This window comes from Jatropha curcas, chromosome 4, assembly GCF_041381405.1.
Source record: "Jatropha curcas cultivar XTBG-Jc1 chromosome 4, XTBG_Jcur_1.0, whole genome shotgun sequence".
Classification (NCBI taxonomy): Eukaryota; Viridiplantae; Streptophyta; class Magnoliopsida; order Malpighiales; family Euphorbiaceae; genus Jatropha; species Jatropha curcas.
In genome coordinates this window covers 21,264,278-21,281,997 of record NC_143154.1, presented here as the reverse complement: position 1 = coordinate 21,281,997, position 17,720 = coordinate 21,264,278, and the positions used below count along the sequence as shown (strand labels likewise).

General features: G+C 31.4%; 1 protein-coding gene and 2 long non-coding RNA genes across 11 annotated transcripts; 2 read left to right on the top strand and 1 right to left on the bottom strand.

Annotated features, from left to right (window-relative positions):
* The first annotated feature begins 984 nt into the window (after nucleotides 1–984).
* LOC149496968 (uncharacterized) lies at nucleotides 985–2,106 on the top strand. The gene is made up of 2 exons (XR_016320366.1): nucleotides 985–1,542; nucleotides 1,788–2,106. It is a non-coding gene; the product is annotated as an uncharacterized LOC149496968 (long non-coding RNA).
* Nucleotides 2,107–2,839: 733 nt separating this feature from the next.
* LOC110009006 (uncharacterized) lies at nucleotides 2,840–3,940 on the bottom strand. Of its 8 annotated transcripts, none has more exons than XR_016320364.1 (3): nucleotides 3,354–3,940; nucleotides 3,217–3,245; nucleotides 2,840–3,133 (listed from the first exon to the last, which is right to left on the bottom strand). It is a non-coding gene; the product is annotated as an uncharacterized LOC110009006 (long non-coding RNA). The 8 variants fall into 8 exon arrangements; XR_002283819.3 differs by having other exon boundaries at nucleotides 2,840–3,130; XR_002283817.3 differs by having other exon boundaries at nucleotides 3,217–3,940.
* A 10,263-nt stretch (nucleotides 3,941–14,203) lies between these two features.
* Nucleotides 14,204–17,180, top strand: LOC105629532 (secretion-regulating guanine nucleotide exchange factor). 2 transcript variants are annotated; one of them, XM_012211137.4, is made up of 3 exons: nucleotides 14,204–14,357; nucleotides 15,513–15,627; nucleotides 16,120–17,180. In XM_012211137.4, exons 2-3 carry the CDS (start codon nucleotides 15,624–15,626, stop codon nucleotides 17,160–17,162), a joined length of 1,047 nt encoding a protein of 348 aa, XP_012066527.1. In that variant the 5' UTR covers nucleotides 14,204–14,357; nucleotides 15,513–15,623; the 3' UTR covers nucleotides 17,163–17,180. The 2 variants fall into 2 exon arrangements, with proteins under 2 accessions (XP_012066527.1, XP_037494837.1); XM_037638909.2 differs by lacking the exon at nucleotides 15,513–15,627.
* Nucleotides 17,181–17,720: the final 540 nt, after the last annotated feature.

Sequence of the window (17,720 nt, the reverse complement as noted above, 5' to 3'; positions counted from 1 at the left end):
AGGGCCCGAGCTCCCTCAATCCCCCTCCCTCTGCCTCTGGCGACTTAGATAAGAGATTAAAATCTATAATGAAGATAAAGTAGCGTAATGTGGGTTTACTTTGTTTTGGACTTATGCTAAAAGGTTAACCAATTAGTTAACTAGCTTTTCACCCTTATATGTTTTTATGGACGTGGTATTTGTTCAATTTGGAATTCTTAACATAAAGTAATTAACTTCAAATGCAGGGGTGAAACCAGAATCTAAAATTAAAGGAGTCTAAAGAACAATTTTTAAAATTAAGGATCAAAGGAAAATTTTTTTGGTACTTTTTTATAATGAAAATTTAAAAAACTTCTAGATTTTAGGGGACCAAGTTCCCCCAGTCCTACCTCCCTCCGCTCCAGTCCAAATGCATGGCATGGTTGTGCACTTTGCTCCACTTGCATGGCATCGGTGTACTTTGGCATGAGTTCATCCAAAAACATAAATTTTTGCTCCTTTTTTCACATAAATAATTAGTCCTTCCCTAAATTCTTAAAGGAAAGACTTAAAAAGAAAAAAAAAATCAAAACTAAAAAAGTTATACATATGTAATAAATGTAATTAAATAAATTATAATAACTAAACTAAGATCAAATACTTTAAATATAAATGTTATCTTTAAAACTCATATTTAGATATAAGAGGGTTTGAATCGACCCAATATCTATAGATCCAACTCTTTATTTCCAAACTTTTCTGTAATTATTTTACAATGTAGGATGCTAACAAAAAAATACAACACAAAAATGATAATTTATTAAAAATATTTTTCAAAAAAATAAATAAATATTAGTTAACATTTTTTAATCCTTAATTTATAGCCAATAGCTAATAAAAAATTTCAATCACCCGTTAGATTTTATTAAGAGTTGATAATATTCAAATATAAAAATCTCCTAATTACCTAGATAGAAAATATTTAAAAGATATTCTGAAATAAATTATCCCCATAAAATCTACTCTAAAACCACCTAGTTCATGGCAAACTATTATGCGGTCCTACATGGTAGGACAAGAGTCATGGGAGATTGTTGGTGGCAGTGATACTACAGCACCCGAAGCCACAGGGACAGAAGCATCTACAGCTGCAACACGGAAATGGAAGGCTACTAGCCACTATCTCTACCTTAAATCCTATAACGGTCAGTAATGGAGAGATTCTCTCCGCTACCTCCTCTATACATCCCCTATATAAAGAGCTGAAGACAAAAGAAAGATTCATTCACATTTCCTGTTCCTCTGCAACACTATAATTATCTTGAAATATAAAAGGTCAAACCTATAAAAGTATCCCAAATTTTTTGACGGAATTACTCTATTTTGACTTTTAAAAGGAAACTAAACGCTACAAATCTCTCCCACTCTCTTGAAAATGTCACGCTGCAAACTTCCTCTCACAGCTCCCATTGTAGCCATGGAACTCTCTCTTTCTCTCATCCCATGTTTGCTTGCTCTATCTCCCATCTGCGAAATTGTGAAGATGATGAAATTAGAGAGAGAGGAATGATAAAGAGATAGGTAAGGGAGAAAGATAATTTTCCTTTTCTTTTCCTGCTCGCCATTTTTTCTTCTTCTTTAAGTTCTAAAGCCACTGAATTTTTCTTAATCGAAGATTGAAATTGAAAGATTTGAACCTTTTACCCATACATTCTTTACACAATTTATTTTTTCTCCATCAAAAATTTCTCTTTCTGTATCTTCCCTAAATTGAAGAAAGGGGATCGATTTCTAAAATTTGATGGTTGCTTGTCTTGATTTTACAGGCTCAGGCACTGTAATCCACAAACACCTAATTTTTAGGGCTTTGACCAGAATTTTTAGGCTTGGCAATTATGTTCGGGAATGTGAATTATTCATTTTCTGATTGGAAATTTCTGCAGAATTTATTTGTCAATTTTATAAATTACTGATGTACTGGGTTTGAAAAATTGGTAAATAGTTGCTCTCTGCGTGTACGAGTTGATAAATAATTGATGAGGTTAATTGTCATAGTGACATCGGTGAAGTGATCCTTTGTGTCGGTTGGAATATTTTTTTTTTTTTTTTTTTTTTGGTAAAGCATCAAGTGTTCTCTCTGCAGAATTAATATTTGTACCGCTTCACTTTCTCTCTTCAGATGATATGGTTGATTATTGTTAGATTTTTATTACTTTTTGAGTTGATAGAGGAGATTTGAATGGTCATGAAAAGGTTGACGAGAGACTTCAACATATGCAGTAGTTTGTTTCTAATGATTTTGTCCAAACAGTGCGTGTTATATTGAATTTTACTAGCCTTAACCCAAGGTACCGACGTGGCCCCACTAAAATATTTTTTATTCTAATCCCTAACTATAAATGCATTTTTTTGTGGTAATATATCTAAGTTTTCCGATGGGAGTACCTAATATATAAATGTTAAAACAAAGTGATTTTATAACAAGTCGAAAAGTTTGAGATATTTTTGTAATTTAGCTAATATAAAAACAGTTTCATTTTTTGAGATTAACAAATGATGCGGTAACTATGGAACACACCTTTCACTATAAAACTTAATATCTCTAGCACTTTCACATTAAAACAACATTAATCACAAGTCGGAGGCCTATAACTTTGCAGTTGTCTTGTGGGAGCTCATTAATAATAAATTGCCCTTTGAAGGCATGTCATATTCGCAGGCAATTATGCAGCTGTTTTTAAGGTGAGCAACATTTTGTTTTACCAACTAAACTATTTTTAGATACCCTTAATTTTCCGACTTATAACAATTGCACCTTAAAACGAATTTAACCCTCTAGATACCCTAATTTTAAACTTGTGTAAAATTTGCACCCTAATTACAAATTCAGTCGAAATTGATATTAAAATATAATAAACGTGGGACCCATAGAAGTTAGCTAACTCAACTATAGTTAGCATATTCTAAACGGCACCGCCTCATATCGACCAATTCATCCATATGTATTCCATGAATCACAAAACCAAAAGCATTATCCTGTGTTTGTCTCTGTCTTAGACCTTCTTTGTCAACAAGAGCCAAAAATTGGGTTTTGACCTCCTTCGTCAGTCCGAGACAACAACAAATTTAATGGCTTCTGATGCATCAATAGCTTCTTCTTTTATAAGATCTGCTGCAAATGGTATAGGCTTATAATTAGCAAATCAAAGTTAGACAAATGAGATCATAACTTCACAAAGCAACTATAGCGAACACCTGATCTTTTCTAGTTGCTTCTCTTTCAGCTGCTTTTAGAACAATGAAACAAGCTATAACTAATTAACAGTTAAATTTAATTAAATTCAACCAAAAGCTATATATTTTCTACTCAGCAAAAATACACATATATGTACCTAGTGACACCACAGTAAACAAAACTGTGTTTACCAGCTGCGCAAGGAGGCATGTTGCTTATACCTTCTTTAGCAGTGCAGCCTCTCTCTTTCTTCGGTTTCTTTAGCCCTCTATAAAGTAGCGATTGATGATTAGCTGTTACTATCTCTGAAATCTCTCTGCCTCCACCATCACTGCCACCGCCACCCAGCTCTGGATTCATAAACTTGTTCATGAATCCTTTACTTTTTCTTTACAAATTACAAAAAAGTTCAAATTGGAGCAACCCACAAGCCAAAATAACACAATCATTCAAATACGCTCCCTAAATCAATAAATCTCCATTCCATTAAAAAAAGAAAAATAAAATCTGAAAAAACTCAGAAACCAAATTCAAGAAAAGAATCATAAAGGTTGAAATTTCACCTCTTCAACTACACCCTTTTGCCTTGCAAAAGCATTAAAAGATTTGCCACTGCCACTTGCAGTAGCCATGCTCATAAGCCCAAAGTGAATAAGAGCCATGGTAGCGAGAGACGGAAAGACAAAGGAATAATTGAAGAAGAGAGAATTAGGCTCAAGTGTCGTTTAGAACATGCTAACCAAAATTGGGTTAGCTAACTTCTTTGGGTCCCACGTATATTATATTTTAATATCAATTTTGATTGGATTTATAATTAGGGTGCAATTTTTACAAAAATTTAAAATTGTGTGATTATAGAATTAAGTTAATTTTAAGATGCAATTATTACAAGTCGTAAAATTAAGAGTCGTAAAATTAAGAATACAGGGCCCTTGTAAAGTTGAATTACTTTTAATCCACGTAATCATTGAATCTATAAGTGAAAACCAACTAAGTATGAATTCGCTGTAGTTTTATTTTGATCAAGTCATCCGGTCTAATCTTACAAAGGTTTAATTAAATTTTTTGTATAATAACTACATGAGTTTTTTTTAATTATATTTTTAATAAGGAGTTGAGCAAAATTAAAACATAGCAACAAATTTGATTTTTGAATACTAATGTGGTTTTCTTGATGATTGTTTGGGTCGAGCTGGTTTTTCGAATCATTGGCGTCATCCTATTGCTACTTGTCTTAGGGCTTGTTCGATGAGTATTCTTTGGAATGGTGTTGCTTTAGGTTGTTTTCAGCCTACGCGGCGTGTTAGGCAAGGGGACCCAAGTCCCGTATCTTTTTATGTTGGCCATAGAACGGTTGAACCATATCATTAAGGATGCTATTGTGTGTGGGGATTGGAGGACGAATCAATTATCCAGGGATGGTCCGGCTCTTTCACATCTGTTTTTTCACCGATGATTTGATGATTTATTGTTGTTTGTGGAAGCTTCTTTGGATCAAGTTGATGTTGTCAAGCTCTATTTGGACTAGTTTTGTGTTGCGCTGGTGAGAAGGTGTATTATAGCAAATCCTCAATCCTGTTTTCGGCGAATACCCCTTTGGATTTACGTGATGCGATTTGCCAAAGGTCCGGGGTTTTTATGGCTATGACTCCAGGAACCTATTTGGGGGTCCCTATGGTTATTGGTCGGATGACGAAAGTAGTGTTTGATCCTTTATTTGCTCGACTTGATAGCCATCTGGCTAGTTGGAAGATGCAGTGTCTTTCTCTTGCAGGGCTGGTTACTTTAGCTAAGTCCGTTCTCACTGCTTTGTCGAATCACATTATACAGGTTCTTCGGCTCCCTAGGGCTATTTGTGATGATTTTGACAAACTAGTGAGGGATTTTATCTAGGGTCACAAGGTTAATCTTCTGAAGAGGATTCATTTGGTTAGTTAGGACAGGCTTACAAAATCGCTTAGTGTTGGCGGCCTTGGTGTGCGCTCGTGCCGAAGTATGAATGATGCTTTTATTGCCAAGCTGGGTTAGCGATTGTTATAGGACGAATGATCCTTATGGTGTTCTATTTTTGAAGAGCAAGTACATGCATCAGTTAGCCGGTATTTCTGCGATGCTGGACAAGCCTACTGCATCGTGTATTTGGAGGGGTATTGTCAGGTCAATCTCGTTGTTGGCTAAGGGTCTGTTTTCAGTTGTGTGTAGTGGATTTTATACCTCTTTTTGGTCTGATGTTTGGCTTACAGATAGACCGTTGAGTGCTTTGGTCACCCCTCCCTTGCAGGAGTCGTGCGCTCATTTGTTGGTTAGAAATTATTGGGATAATGGGGACTTGGAAATGGGAGCTTATTACCCCGTTTTTGCCTTTATTTGTGTGCAAACTATTGGAGTCGATTTCTTTGATATCAGACCCATTGGTGCCTGATCTTATTGCTTGGAATGGTACTCCGATTGGTGTGTTTTCTGTTTTGTCTGCTTTTGGGATGCTTGGTGACCAAGTGGGCTTCCCCGAGATCAGTTATGGGAAAAGATCTAGTAGCTCCGTGTCCCGCAACGTGCCCGCTGCTTCTTATGGTTATGGCATCTGGGGAAGCTTATGACTAATGTGGAGCGGGTCAGATATGGGTTCACATTGGAAGATGGTTGCCCAGCTTGTAGAGATACTGAGTCGATTTTACATCTTTTTAGAGATTGTGTTTCTGCGACGGAAGTTTGGAGGAGTATCATGGATAGGCAGTCTTTCCTGCACTTTTCTCAGTCCATGCCAATAGATTGTTTTCATGATTGTGGTGATTGGGTTTTTCCGGCCTTGCCTAATGTTATGACAGATCAGGTGGTTGCTTTGGTTCTGTGGTGGCTTTGGCGATGGAGGAACGAGCGCGTGTTCCGAGGGATGCAACCTGGTTTAAGTGCAAAGTTGCAGCTCCTTAGAGTTCAGGCGGTTGCTAATGTGCTACCATGGAGTAAGGGTATAGCTTATGTGCAACCTTGTGCTAAGCAGATTATTAATGTTTCGTCTGGCTCCTAACTTCGCCCCAAAAGCTAACTCGTAGAGGAAGGACTGAACTCAGCTTTATACACTGACCCAGGATGTATTCCGCAGGCGATGTGAGACGCATCATCAAGCTCAACGTGGATGGAGCGTCGAAAGGCAATTCCAGGCTTGGTGGTGGTGGCGAGGTGATTAGGGATTCCTATGGGAGGTGGTGCTGTGGGTTTTTGGTTCGTTTAGGGAGTTGCTTTTCTATGATGGCTGAGTTGCAGGCGCTCTTGGCTAGGTTACAGTGCGCTTGGGAGGCAGGCTACAGGCAGGTGGTGCTGGAGATGGACTCTCTTCTGAGCTTACAGCTGGTTCAGGCCGGCCAGAATTCTAATTTATGCTTCTGTAATGTTTTGTTGCAGTGCTGGGCTCTCCTTGATGGTCAAGGGGTGATTCGATTCCAGCATGTGTATCTGAAGGGAACAAAGTTGTTGATGTTCTTGCAAACCTTGCGATAGATGCCACTGCTCATAAAGTGCTATTGCAGTCGCCCCCTGTGGAGATTCTTGCTTTGCTTCGGGATGATATTCAGGCCATCTCTTAGAGATGGCCTACAGTTGTCAACTTTTGATTGGTCTTCTAGGTATCACCCTTCTCAGTATCCAAAAAAAAAAAAAAAAAAAAAAAAAGAATGGGGATTTTAATTTATTTATGTTGTATAATTATAGGAACAGTCTTAGGAAAGTTTTTATCTTATTATCATGACAAAAATTATATAAATTAATTTTATATATACAAATTAAAAATCAATGATTATTGATGTATTATTGAGATTGGACTCACTCAAATCCGATGTATATAAAAAAATATATGGAAATTGAATCGTGAAAGGTGGTGTTAATCTAATTCATTGTCCTATTATTGCTAAATTGAACCTCTCTAGCCAATGAATTTTTCGCAATTGTATTTCCATATGTAAATAGTGATAATACTCTCCACCAATAATTTCTGAATCGAAATGTAATAAAAAAAAATTTTAATTCGTTTGTGACCGAAAGAACCGACATCTTTTAACATTTTAAAAAGTCAATATATATTTAACTTACTTTGTTTTTCTTTTGGTTTTATTAACTGGACAGAGGATTTGAACTTAGGCTTTATTATCTTGTTTGGTATTTCTATCAGCATAGGAACCTTGTTTGGTGATCAATGGATTCTTGATCGAGTGATCTTATCATTACAATTCGTGATATATATATATATAGGAAAAAGTTGACAACAACTTTTATGAATTACGAAGAAAGTGTATTAAAAGATACTCCTCTTATTCAATAAAATGGTATGCTTCATATCCTACTTTTAAGAAAATTTATTTCTGAAATAGATTCCTATTTATTTAATGGATTTTATCTTATGATCAAAACTAAATTTAGCTCAAGTACTTTATGAATTAGTTGTTATTCTGCACTTCGCGCGCGAGTGTTTATATATTTTCTAAATAATTATATTATTATAAAAGTGTTTTATTTGTGAATAAAAATATTAAAAATATTAAATTAATTAAAGCTTTGATTAATACTATTTTTTTTTGAGAAAAAATCAAACTATAATTTCATTAATTGGAACCTGTATATAGATATGGGAAACAGATCAATATATTTTTATATTTTTGCATAGAAAGCCTAATAATAAACCATTTATATAAAGAATAAAAAAACATAATCATGATTTAAAATATCTGATCAAGTTGAAAGAGTATAATATTTGTGTCATAGGCGATCGTTTGCTTCACTTAGTGGTTATTCATACCCACTGTTCGACCTCATGATCTTTCTATAAGTCCAATCTAATTACCTTCAAATTTCTTCCTTCTATTGAAGAGGAGATCTGCACTTCTTTCTGCATAACTATCCAAATAATAAAAGACACTAGACAAAATCCCCATAATGGTGATAACAATAATTCAGAACTAAATCTGAGGATAAAATCTCAATATATGGGCAAACAATCTCAATATATGAGCGACAATAACTCTGATCTGTAAACAAATCCGAGAATTAGTTGCAAAAAATCAAACAAAAAAAGGAAAGGGGTGACCGTCGGTGACTGCCGATGGAATAAGAAAAGAGAGATTTTAGGTTTTCAAAAAAGGGGGGAGATTAGCATTAATAATAATATATAATCTTTACTTATTTGAGTTTTAAAAATTTTGAGTATTTTGAAGATCAAAATATGTTTTGTACACTCTTATCTATTATTTATTCTATCTGGATAGATTGTAAATTTGAATTTGAGTTTTCTATATCAATAAGTATTAATATGTCAAATATTGAAATATAATAAACATATTACTTAATTATTAATTTTTTAAGCCACTTTATTTCACAATACTGAAAAATTGATAGTAGTTTTCTTCAGTTTGCTAGAGAATAAATACAAAACACAATGATAATTTGTATCATCAAATGTAATTGAAAATAAAAAAAATATATATATATAGGCATCAATTAAATTGATAAAGTCATTTACTAATTATAATTATGAATAAATTTTACTGAATTTTCATCCATAAGTTGTTCCCTTCTTTTTATTTATTTTCTTCTCCTTTTCTTTTGATATAATTTTTAAATTAAAAGAAAATTATAGAAAAAAGAGATATAAGACAATAAAAAATTTAAAAAAAATAAAAGAAAATAGATTAATTAAATGGATGTTTATGTTTGATATTATTTATTAAGTAAAGTGGCCGATTTTAATTTTTTTGCAAATAATCAGGAAAAATGCACTTGATTGCAATTTTTCAATAGTTCATCGAAAAGCCATATAATTCGACTTGACACTGTAGATGACTTTGTCACCAAGTGTGTGTGTATATATAAGTTGAATAAAAAAACAAAAGCAAGTAGTTATCTTTGACAGAATAATCACCAAACCATTAATAAATTAAAGTTGAATACTTACAATTAGTAAATAGAAGTATCATATACTACTTAAACACACGTTAATCTCATATACTAAAAATAGACAAAAAATAATAAATATGAGTTTTTTTTTTCCTGCTGGAACGACAGCTAAGAAGATGGAGAAGACGGATAGTTTCAAACTCATGGAACTGCTTGCTCTAGGAGGTATTACGTGACTGCTGGACTCATTATACAAAACAACTTATTTGACTTATTTAAGTTATTTAATTGATATCATTTGTTGTACAGCTCAGTTTTTTTTTTACAAATAAAAAAAAAATCAAAACTTTCAGTTTCAAATATCCATATCTATGAAATGTAAAATATATTTTCTGTGTAATTTAAAATATATAGATTAATAGATTAGATTGGATGAATCATTGTTATTACTAAATATTAATTAAATTTTAAATTAAAAAATTAAAAATCATAACATAAAAATAAAGAATGAACTGAAATTTTCTAAAAAAAAAGTAGAGCCTTGTATTTGTATTAGATCGGATGTACATATCAAGCTTTTATAGATTGATATGATAGGAGTTTTTTATAGATTGGATAATGATTCACACTTTTGTCCAATATCTCATTAAAAGAAAAATACCGGTGTGTCTTAATTTTATTCATTATAAAGTAAAACATTTATTTGTTTTTGTGGGAGGTTAAGAATTTAAATGCAAAATAGTTGGCTGCCTCAATATAAATTAAAGTTCTTTTTCTCTCTAATTTGGCTACTGATTAAGCTTGAATTATTTTATTATTATTATGTGAAGTTAGACGTCTAAATCAAACTATTATTTTTCTCTCTAATTTTGTTTTGACGGTTCCTCTATTCTTAGGGTAGTAAGTTAATAACGTTGACCAATAAATAATTATTATTCTTTGGGTAAGGGGGTAGTAAGTCAGTGATAGTGTATGGAATTGCCAATGTAAAACTTGTTATTTTTTTTCTTCTTTATTTATGCATATGTTCAAAGTGTTTTTGGGGAATGAGGAGGGAAAATCATTTTGATAAATATCTTTTCTTTGTGTTGTTTTTCTGTGAATGAGAATTAGCTTGGTTCTTGAAAAATTAGTTCAGTAGCTTCATTTGTATGCCATTACATGTCCTCTACAAATGCAAATGGAGTCTTTCCTGAATTTGGTTTGTGCTTATTTAATTATAAGTAAAAATGTTCGTGCTTTATTCTCTTGCTTTGACATTTGATTTTGTTCTGGCGATATATTTACTCTGGGATATAGACATTTCATCAATAGAACTCTTATCATTTATTTCTTTTAAGTATTAAATTGCTTGATTCATGAAACTTATAAAGAGTTTTACATATTAGAATTGAATATTTATAGCGTTAGTTTTATATAAATGTTACTTGTCTAATATGGATTTAAGGCAGAAAATTGATGATGTTGAATCGAGCCCAAATGAGGTGAAGAGGCACCAAGCCAAATAATGCCAAACCCTAAGCAGTCTTTAAAGTTTGAACTTAAGTAGTCCATATCGAGCTTAAACAACTCAACACTTAAGACGGGTTTAAGTAGTACTTGAAGTTCGAATTTAAATAGCTCATTCAAGCTTAAGTAGCTCCAAAAAGTTAAATGGACTTGAGCAATCCTTAAAGGTCGGATTCAAGCAATCTATGTCAAACATAAGCAGCTCAAAATTTAAGACAGATTTATGCAATCCATGTTGAACTTAAGCAACTCAATACTTAAGATGGACTTAAGCAATCTTTGAAGTTCTGATTTTAGTAGACCATGCGGAGTTTAAGCAGCTCAACCTTCAAACAGACTTAAGCAGTCCTTGAAGTTCAGACTTAAGTAGTCCATTCGGAGTTTAAGCAGCTCATTTGAATTTAAACTTAAGTAGTTTGCGAGTCTAGATGGCTCGCTCTAGACCGAATCTGTGCAGTCCTCTGAACTTAAGAAACTCACTCTCACTCGGACAATCTTATGAGCTTAAGTATCTCGTTCCAATACAAACTTCATCGGCCGTTGAGCTTAAGTAAACTCATTATAATTGACAATTGCAAAAAAAATTTTTAATATCTTACTACTCAAACCTAAGAAGTTCAAAAAAGTATAACTCAAATTTAAAACCTTTGGAAATAATATAAGTTATGTTTAGCTCTCCCAACATGCCAGTGCCTTTATTTGCCAACTAGGTTTTGCCTGTGTCCTATATTGAATCAAACATATATCTTGAAGCATAAAAATTTTTGTAAAAGCTACTTGGCAACCTCTGGTTTTAGAATTCCTGTTTTTCATTTTTTACAAAATTTCTAGACTTTTAATTCATTTTTAACAAAAAAATATATAATTATTTGTCAATTAAAAATAATATAATTTACTTTATCACCACTAATAATTTATTTTAAAAAATCAAATTCTAAACCTTTCTAACTAATCCAATCTGTATCTAAAAATCTTGAAGTATTTTCTATTTTTTAGAAATTTATAAGCTATAGCTAACTATTAGTTGAACACTATGTGTGTAACTCTATTCTTCTCTATCTTTCAAACCTCCAACCACACAGTTTGATTCAACGACTATTTTTATTTTTTAGTTTCTTTGTTTATTTTGTACTGTTTTTATTTTTTAGTTTCTTTGTTTATTTTATTTCTTTTTATCTTGATATATTTATATTTATTTATATTCATATTAATTTTGCTATTTTTGTTTTTCAAATTATGAACTATAGAACAATTTTTTCTTCGTCAAAGGTAACATTAGCACTTTCATATATTTTTTCTTTTTTTTTTTTTACTATATAATTCTTTACCTTTTTCTTCCATTTCCTCATTTATAATTCTCTCTTTCTATTTTTATTGGTTCATATATTTTTTTATTTGATTTTTCATTGATATTATTATTAAATGAAAAATGTTGAAAAAGATACGAAGTCTAGATATGATCAGGTATCGTTTCTATATTGCTCTTTCATATAATTTTTTCATATTTTTATCGTTCAGTATTTTAATTTTATTTGGACTATAAAGATATTCATCCTTTTAAATCAATTTTTCATTATTTTTTATTTTCTATTTTCCTTATTAATCATAATTACTCTAACACTCTCTGTTTGTTGAATAATTAATTTTATTTATGTGTTATTTGTATTTATCATAAACTTTATTTTTGAGATTCTAGATTCCACCGACAATGGCATCCCCTATGGTCGGAGATGATTTGGCTAGGACAGAAATAGGTGGCTGAATAAAATAATTAATTATTTAAAAAATATATAAATTCTATTCTTTTATTATGACATATTGGCAATGACATTGTGCAATTTAAAAACTGAATTTGGGATCAGGTCTTTGGATTTTTTTTTGGCAAGCTTTTAGTGTAATTCTGTTTGTTCATTACTTTGGTATGGTGAAATGAAATATAATCATACGTGAAGTTGGTTCTCTACTCAGGTTTGTGCATGCAAAATACTAAACAATGAAAAACTTTTTAATAATTAAAATATAATTTGATAAAATAAATAAAAATAACAACCTCACCAAACTCCTTATCTTATTTCTCATTTGTCAATGGTATAATTGTTCCTTCTTCATGTTGATGTTATTGTTATTATTTAAATATTTTTATTATAGTAATTTATTTTTATAATTTATAAGTTACTATAAAAATATGAAGTGCGTATTTGAAATAATTAGTGGAAATTTTATTTAGGAATATCCTTGTATCTTAAAAATTGAAAAAGCTTTTGAAATTTTTTCTTATATATCTATTATTTTTAAAATAGTTATAATTAGATAAGTTGTTTTTAATATCTTTATTTAATATAGAATTATTCACATTGAATTATTTAAATTTTTTTCTTATCATTTATTATTTTGTTGGATATTATCCACATTAAATTATTTGAATTCTAGAATTTTATACTTTATATAGAATTATCTAGGATAAAAAATAATGTTTGAATTATAAACTCTAACTAAAATTTTGCTAGATTAATTGAAATTTATAATTATTTTAAATAAATTAACGGCATTGTAATTTATATATAACATGACAATTTAGTAAAGCAACCCGCGGGAAAATGAATCTTATAATGTGTACTAAATATGATTTATTTATTAGAAATACATATTGATTATAAATTATATATTATAAACTGACAAAATAACCAGCGGAGAAAGTGCGGGTCTTTACTTAGTTTACTATATACGACCAACATCTTTTGGGGACTCTTGATAATATTCAAAAATAAAAATTTCTTAATTACCTAAATAGAAAATTTTTAAAAGATATTGTGAAATAAATTATGCCCATAAAGTCTACTCTAAAACCACCTATTATCTACTATCTCTAGATTTCTAATTCACCTAGTAATGGAGATTCTCTCTGCTGCTTCTCCTATACATTCCCTTATACAAAGAGCTGAAGGAAAAAAAAATAAAGATTCATTCACATTCCCTTTCTCTACAAGACTATAATTATCTTGAAATATAAAAATAATTTCATTTTTGAGTTTAATAGGTATTTAAATTATATTGATCTTAAAAAATAACATTCATTCCGTCTCGTTTTGTTTGTATGGTTTGACAAAACACGCATATTAAAAATTTAATAAACAAAAGTTATTTTTACCTTTTTTTTACCCTTAACTCATTAAGATATTAATAAAAACTTTTCATTTAACGAGGATTATAAATGTTATCATGAGTAAAATAATTATTCATATATATAGATTTAGAAACATTGCAAATATTTTTTAGGACATCAAAAAAATAAATAATAAGCAAACAAAATGGGATGGATAAAGTATAAAATAAAATTAATTTTTTTAAAAATTAGTATTTTTATATCACCATTCTATTTATAATTATTAATTATGTAAAAATAATAGATAACTACGACATATTATCATAAAATTTAATTAACATTTTATATAATACTATATAAAAATAATATTTCACCTTAATACATAAATAAATAAATGCTAATGTATTATAAATTAAATGGTTAGTTTGCAACCGTTTTATAAACTTAGAGTGAAATGTCATCGTTTAGAAAATTGGATGACATACACGAAAATTATGGTAATTATGGTAAATGTATATAAAAATAACAGATGACATTAATCCGACCGGGTTGGAATCATTGGATCCGCAAAGTACCGAAATCCTAAACTCACAACATTCGAATGGACGATCTACTGCTCTCTCTCTCTCTCTCTCTCTCTCTCCCCCTCTTTCGCTGAGGATTGTTCAGGTACGTTCCCCTGCATTTTCTCTCCCTTTGAGTTGAATTTTTACTCAAATGATTGCCTGATTCTTCCATTTTTTTGGTTTTAATGGTTTGCTAGTTCTTTAAACACATTAACTGCTTTCGTCTTCAAATATTGGGTTATGGCCGTCAGACTATTTATCTTAATAAGGATTAGGCTCCATTAGGTTTCAAAGGTGATGAATTTGCTGATAAGTTGTATGTTTCTAATGGGTGGGGAAGGATTTGAATCTAAAGTTAGGTTTTCGGTTTTTATTTTTAGCAAAACTTATTTACCACTGTTCGTTTTCACTGGCATTTAGATTACTGTATTAGATATGATCAATTATGCTAGGCCTGGTTTTGTTCAACAGGAACTTGAGCTTTCCGACACAAAAGTTGTGCTACAAATAAGGCTTTAACATCATATATGAAAAAGGAAAGAATGAGAGAGGAGATATATAGGAAAAAGGAGGAAAATTTTCTATTCATGTGCCCATTTTGTTTGGCTTTTGAAAGCCAGCAGTCCGGGGTTGGATATCCGAATGCTGAGGTGATTGGAAAGAAATAAAGTGATATAGTGTTCTAAAAATTCCCACTCCTAGCTTTTAGACTTTACAGTAATGCTACGATTTTTAGGTTTTGAAACCAATTGCTAATTAGGTATAGATAAAAGTCACCTTAGTTATGGGTTTGAAAACCAAGGTTGTACAATAGTTTGTTCATAGTCATTTCTCAAACTGATGCAAAACAACAATGCTTCATGATATGCTTTTTGACTCAAATGAGGAATGCTTATGATAGTATTTATGATCGGAATCAGGAGTAAATTAGTATGATTGTCTTAAGGGCCATAAATCAATGCCTTAATTATACCTCTGTCCTCCCTATTCTAAAATGCTAGTTCATTTTTCTTGCTTGAAATAACATCTTTTTTTGGTTTTTATCTGCATATTATTAAATATATTAAAGTTGAATAGCTTGGCACTGTTGCTTTATTTTTTCCTTTTTTCTATTTTAATATCTATCTATTTTGCGTAATAATATATTACTTATCTTTAGATATGAATTTTGACATGTAATCTACATATTAATTCCATTCCTAATCACTATACTTCCAATTTAGTCACTAAATCTCAATTTGTATCACAAATTTCGCAGGAACATGCTAATGATACTTTTGGCTCCTAAGTTCTATTTTGATAATTGGTATTGGATCATCTAGTACTGTTAGTACACTGGTGAAATCTGTCCAGTCATTAATTGTATGATATGAGTAAGTTAGTAACTCTGCAATTGTTGCTCTTTCTTTGTAATTTTAACTTAAAGATTTGCTGGATTGTGAAATGTCTTGTACATGGTAATATTTATAGTCCTGTTATCACTTATTATAAAAAAGAACATGCTTTTCCAAACGAATCATCCAAAATAAAAATGGTTTAGACCTGAAATTATGACATGATGTTAAAAATCATGTGGAAATTCTTCTTGCTTGCCCATCGACAATGGAGGTTAGAAAAAAAATATTTAAAGACCAAAACTTGCATGGTAGAACTGTTTTCCATTTTCTGGGTTGGTTATATGGAGAGTTAGAAAGACCTTTATGGAAAAGGTATTCTTGGTCCTGGTTGACGACACTATCTACAACTGATATTGAGATTCTGTCAACGCATTGATACTGATCACATTGTTTTTGGGCTGTTTTTTTCATTCAAATATACGAGGAGCCATTTGTAATAAATATATTTTTAAAATTTTTATTTTACAGTAATGTTGAAGCGTGGAAGCAAGTTAAAGGCATGGCGTGGACATCAAATTTGTCGGGTGCCAGTTGTGATTACTTGTCTGGTTTTGATCCTCCTGTTTTTAATATCAGTATTTTACAATAATGGAAAAAAATCCCGTCCTTCACTTGGATTTACAGCACAAAAATGGGATAATTTTGATTCTGTACAGTTCAACTCCACTAAAGAATTCAGAAATGGAACAGATGTGATATGGCAAATACCTGATTCACCTAAAGCAGTTCTCTTTTTGGCTCATGGATGCAATGGTCGAGCTGTTAACTTTTGGGACAGATCTTCCAGCTGCCCTAACTGCATCGGTTTACCTGAGGAAAGGCTACTTGTTCTTCATGCCCTTGCTAAGAGATTTGCTGTTCTTACCATATCAAGCATGGGGAGGTGCTGGACATTTGGGGAGGAAATGTTGATCGTTAAGAATATCATAAAATGGTGGTTGCAGAAGCATAAGCTTGAAAAGCTTCCACTTGTTGCTTTGGGGGCCTCTTCTGGTGGGTACTTCGTTTCTGCACTTGCCACCACTATGAGATTTAGCAGCATTACACTTATGATAGCTGAAGGACTATTTGATCAAATGGATATCAGCGAAAATTATCCTCCGACACTTTTTGTGCACATGCCCAGAGATTTATACAGACAGCAAAAGATAAGTGAATTCATACAAGTTCTGAAGAATATCGGCATTGATGTTGCCGAGGTTGAATGCATTGAGTTCCCTTTATCCCCATCTTTCTTGGCGGATCGAATTCCGGGACTTGATCGAACTGTGTCTGCTAAGCTGTTTGCGCAATTCCAGGACAAAGGCTTCATCGACAAGAATGGATACATGAAGAAAGATGGGCGTGCTACCCATTGGAAAAAAGCTCTTCTTGAAACCAAGGACATTATGCTGGATAAACGTTTGGTTCAACATGTACAGGAGGAACTAAATCTTGCATTTGCATACCATGAAATGACTAGTATGCAGTCTGACCAGATATTTAAATGGTTTGAGTCTCATATGAAGTGATTAAGACTCAAGTGAAAACTCTCTCTCTCTCTCTCTCTCTCTCTCTCTTTTTAAGGCTCCATTTGATTCGTAAAATAACTTATTGAAAATAATTTATTAGAAAATATTTTTCTGAAAAATACATTATTTTTCAACATTTGGCTATTACATATCTGCCTATTACATAAAAAAATCACTTGGAAAATATTTGTGGCATTTGATATAATATTAAAAGAATTTTTAAATTTTCACCATATAAATAATATATTCACACTTACTATATTTCACATAAATCTAATGAATATTTTAAAATTCATAAGAAAATCAAATTGACAAATGAAAAATTTTAATCAAGTGATAAACAGCGTTTCCAATTCACAGGATTACTGGTTCTCTTTTAAGCAATTTCACAAGCAAGTAACGTGCACTATAGCTTCTACACTTCAATAATCTCTTAAAGAGAAATGGATTGAATTTTATGATTAATTTGAAGAAAACACATTGGTAATTTTTACTTTATAAACAGACAACGAATCATTTATTTATTTATTTTGCAGAATGGTGAAAATAGAAGAGAAA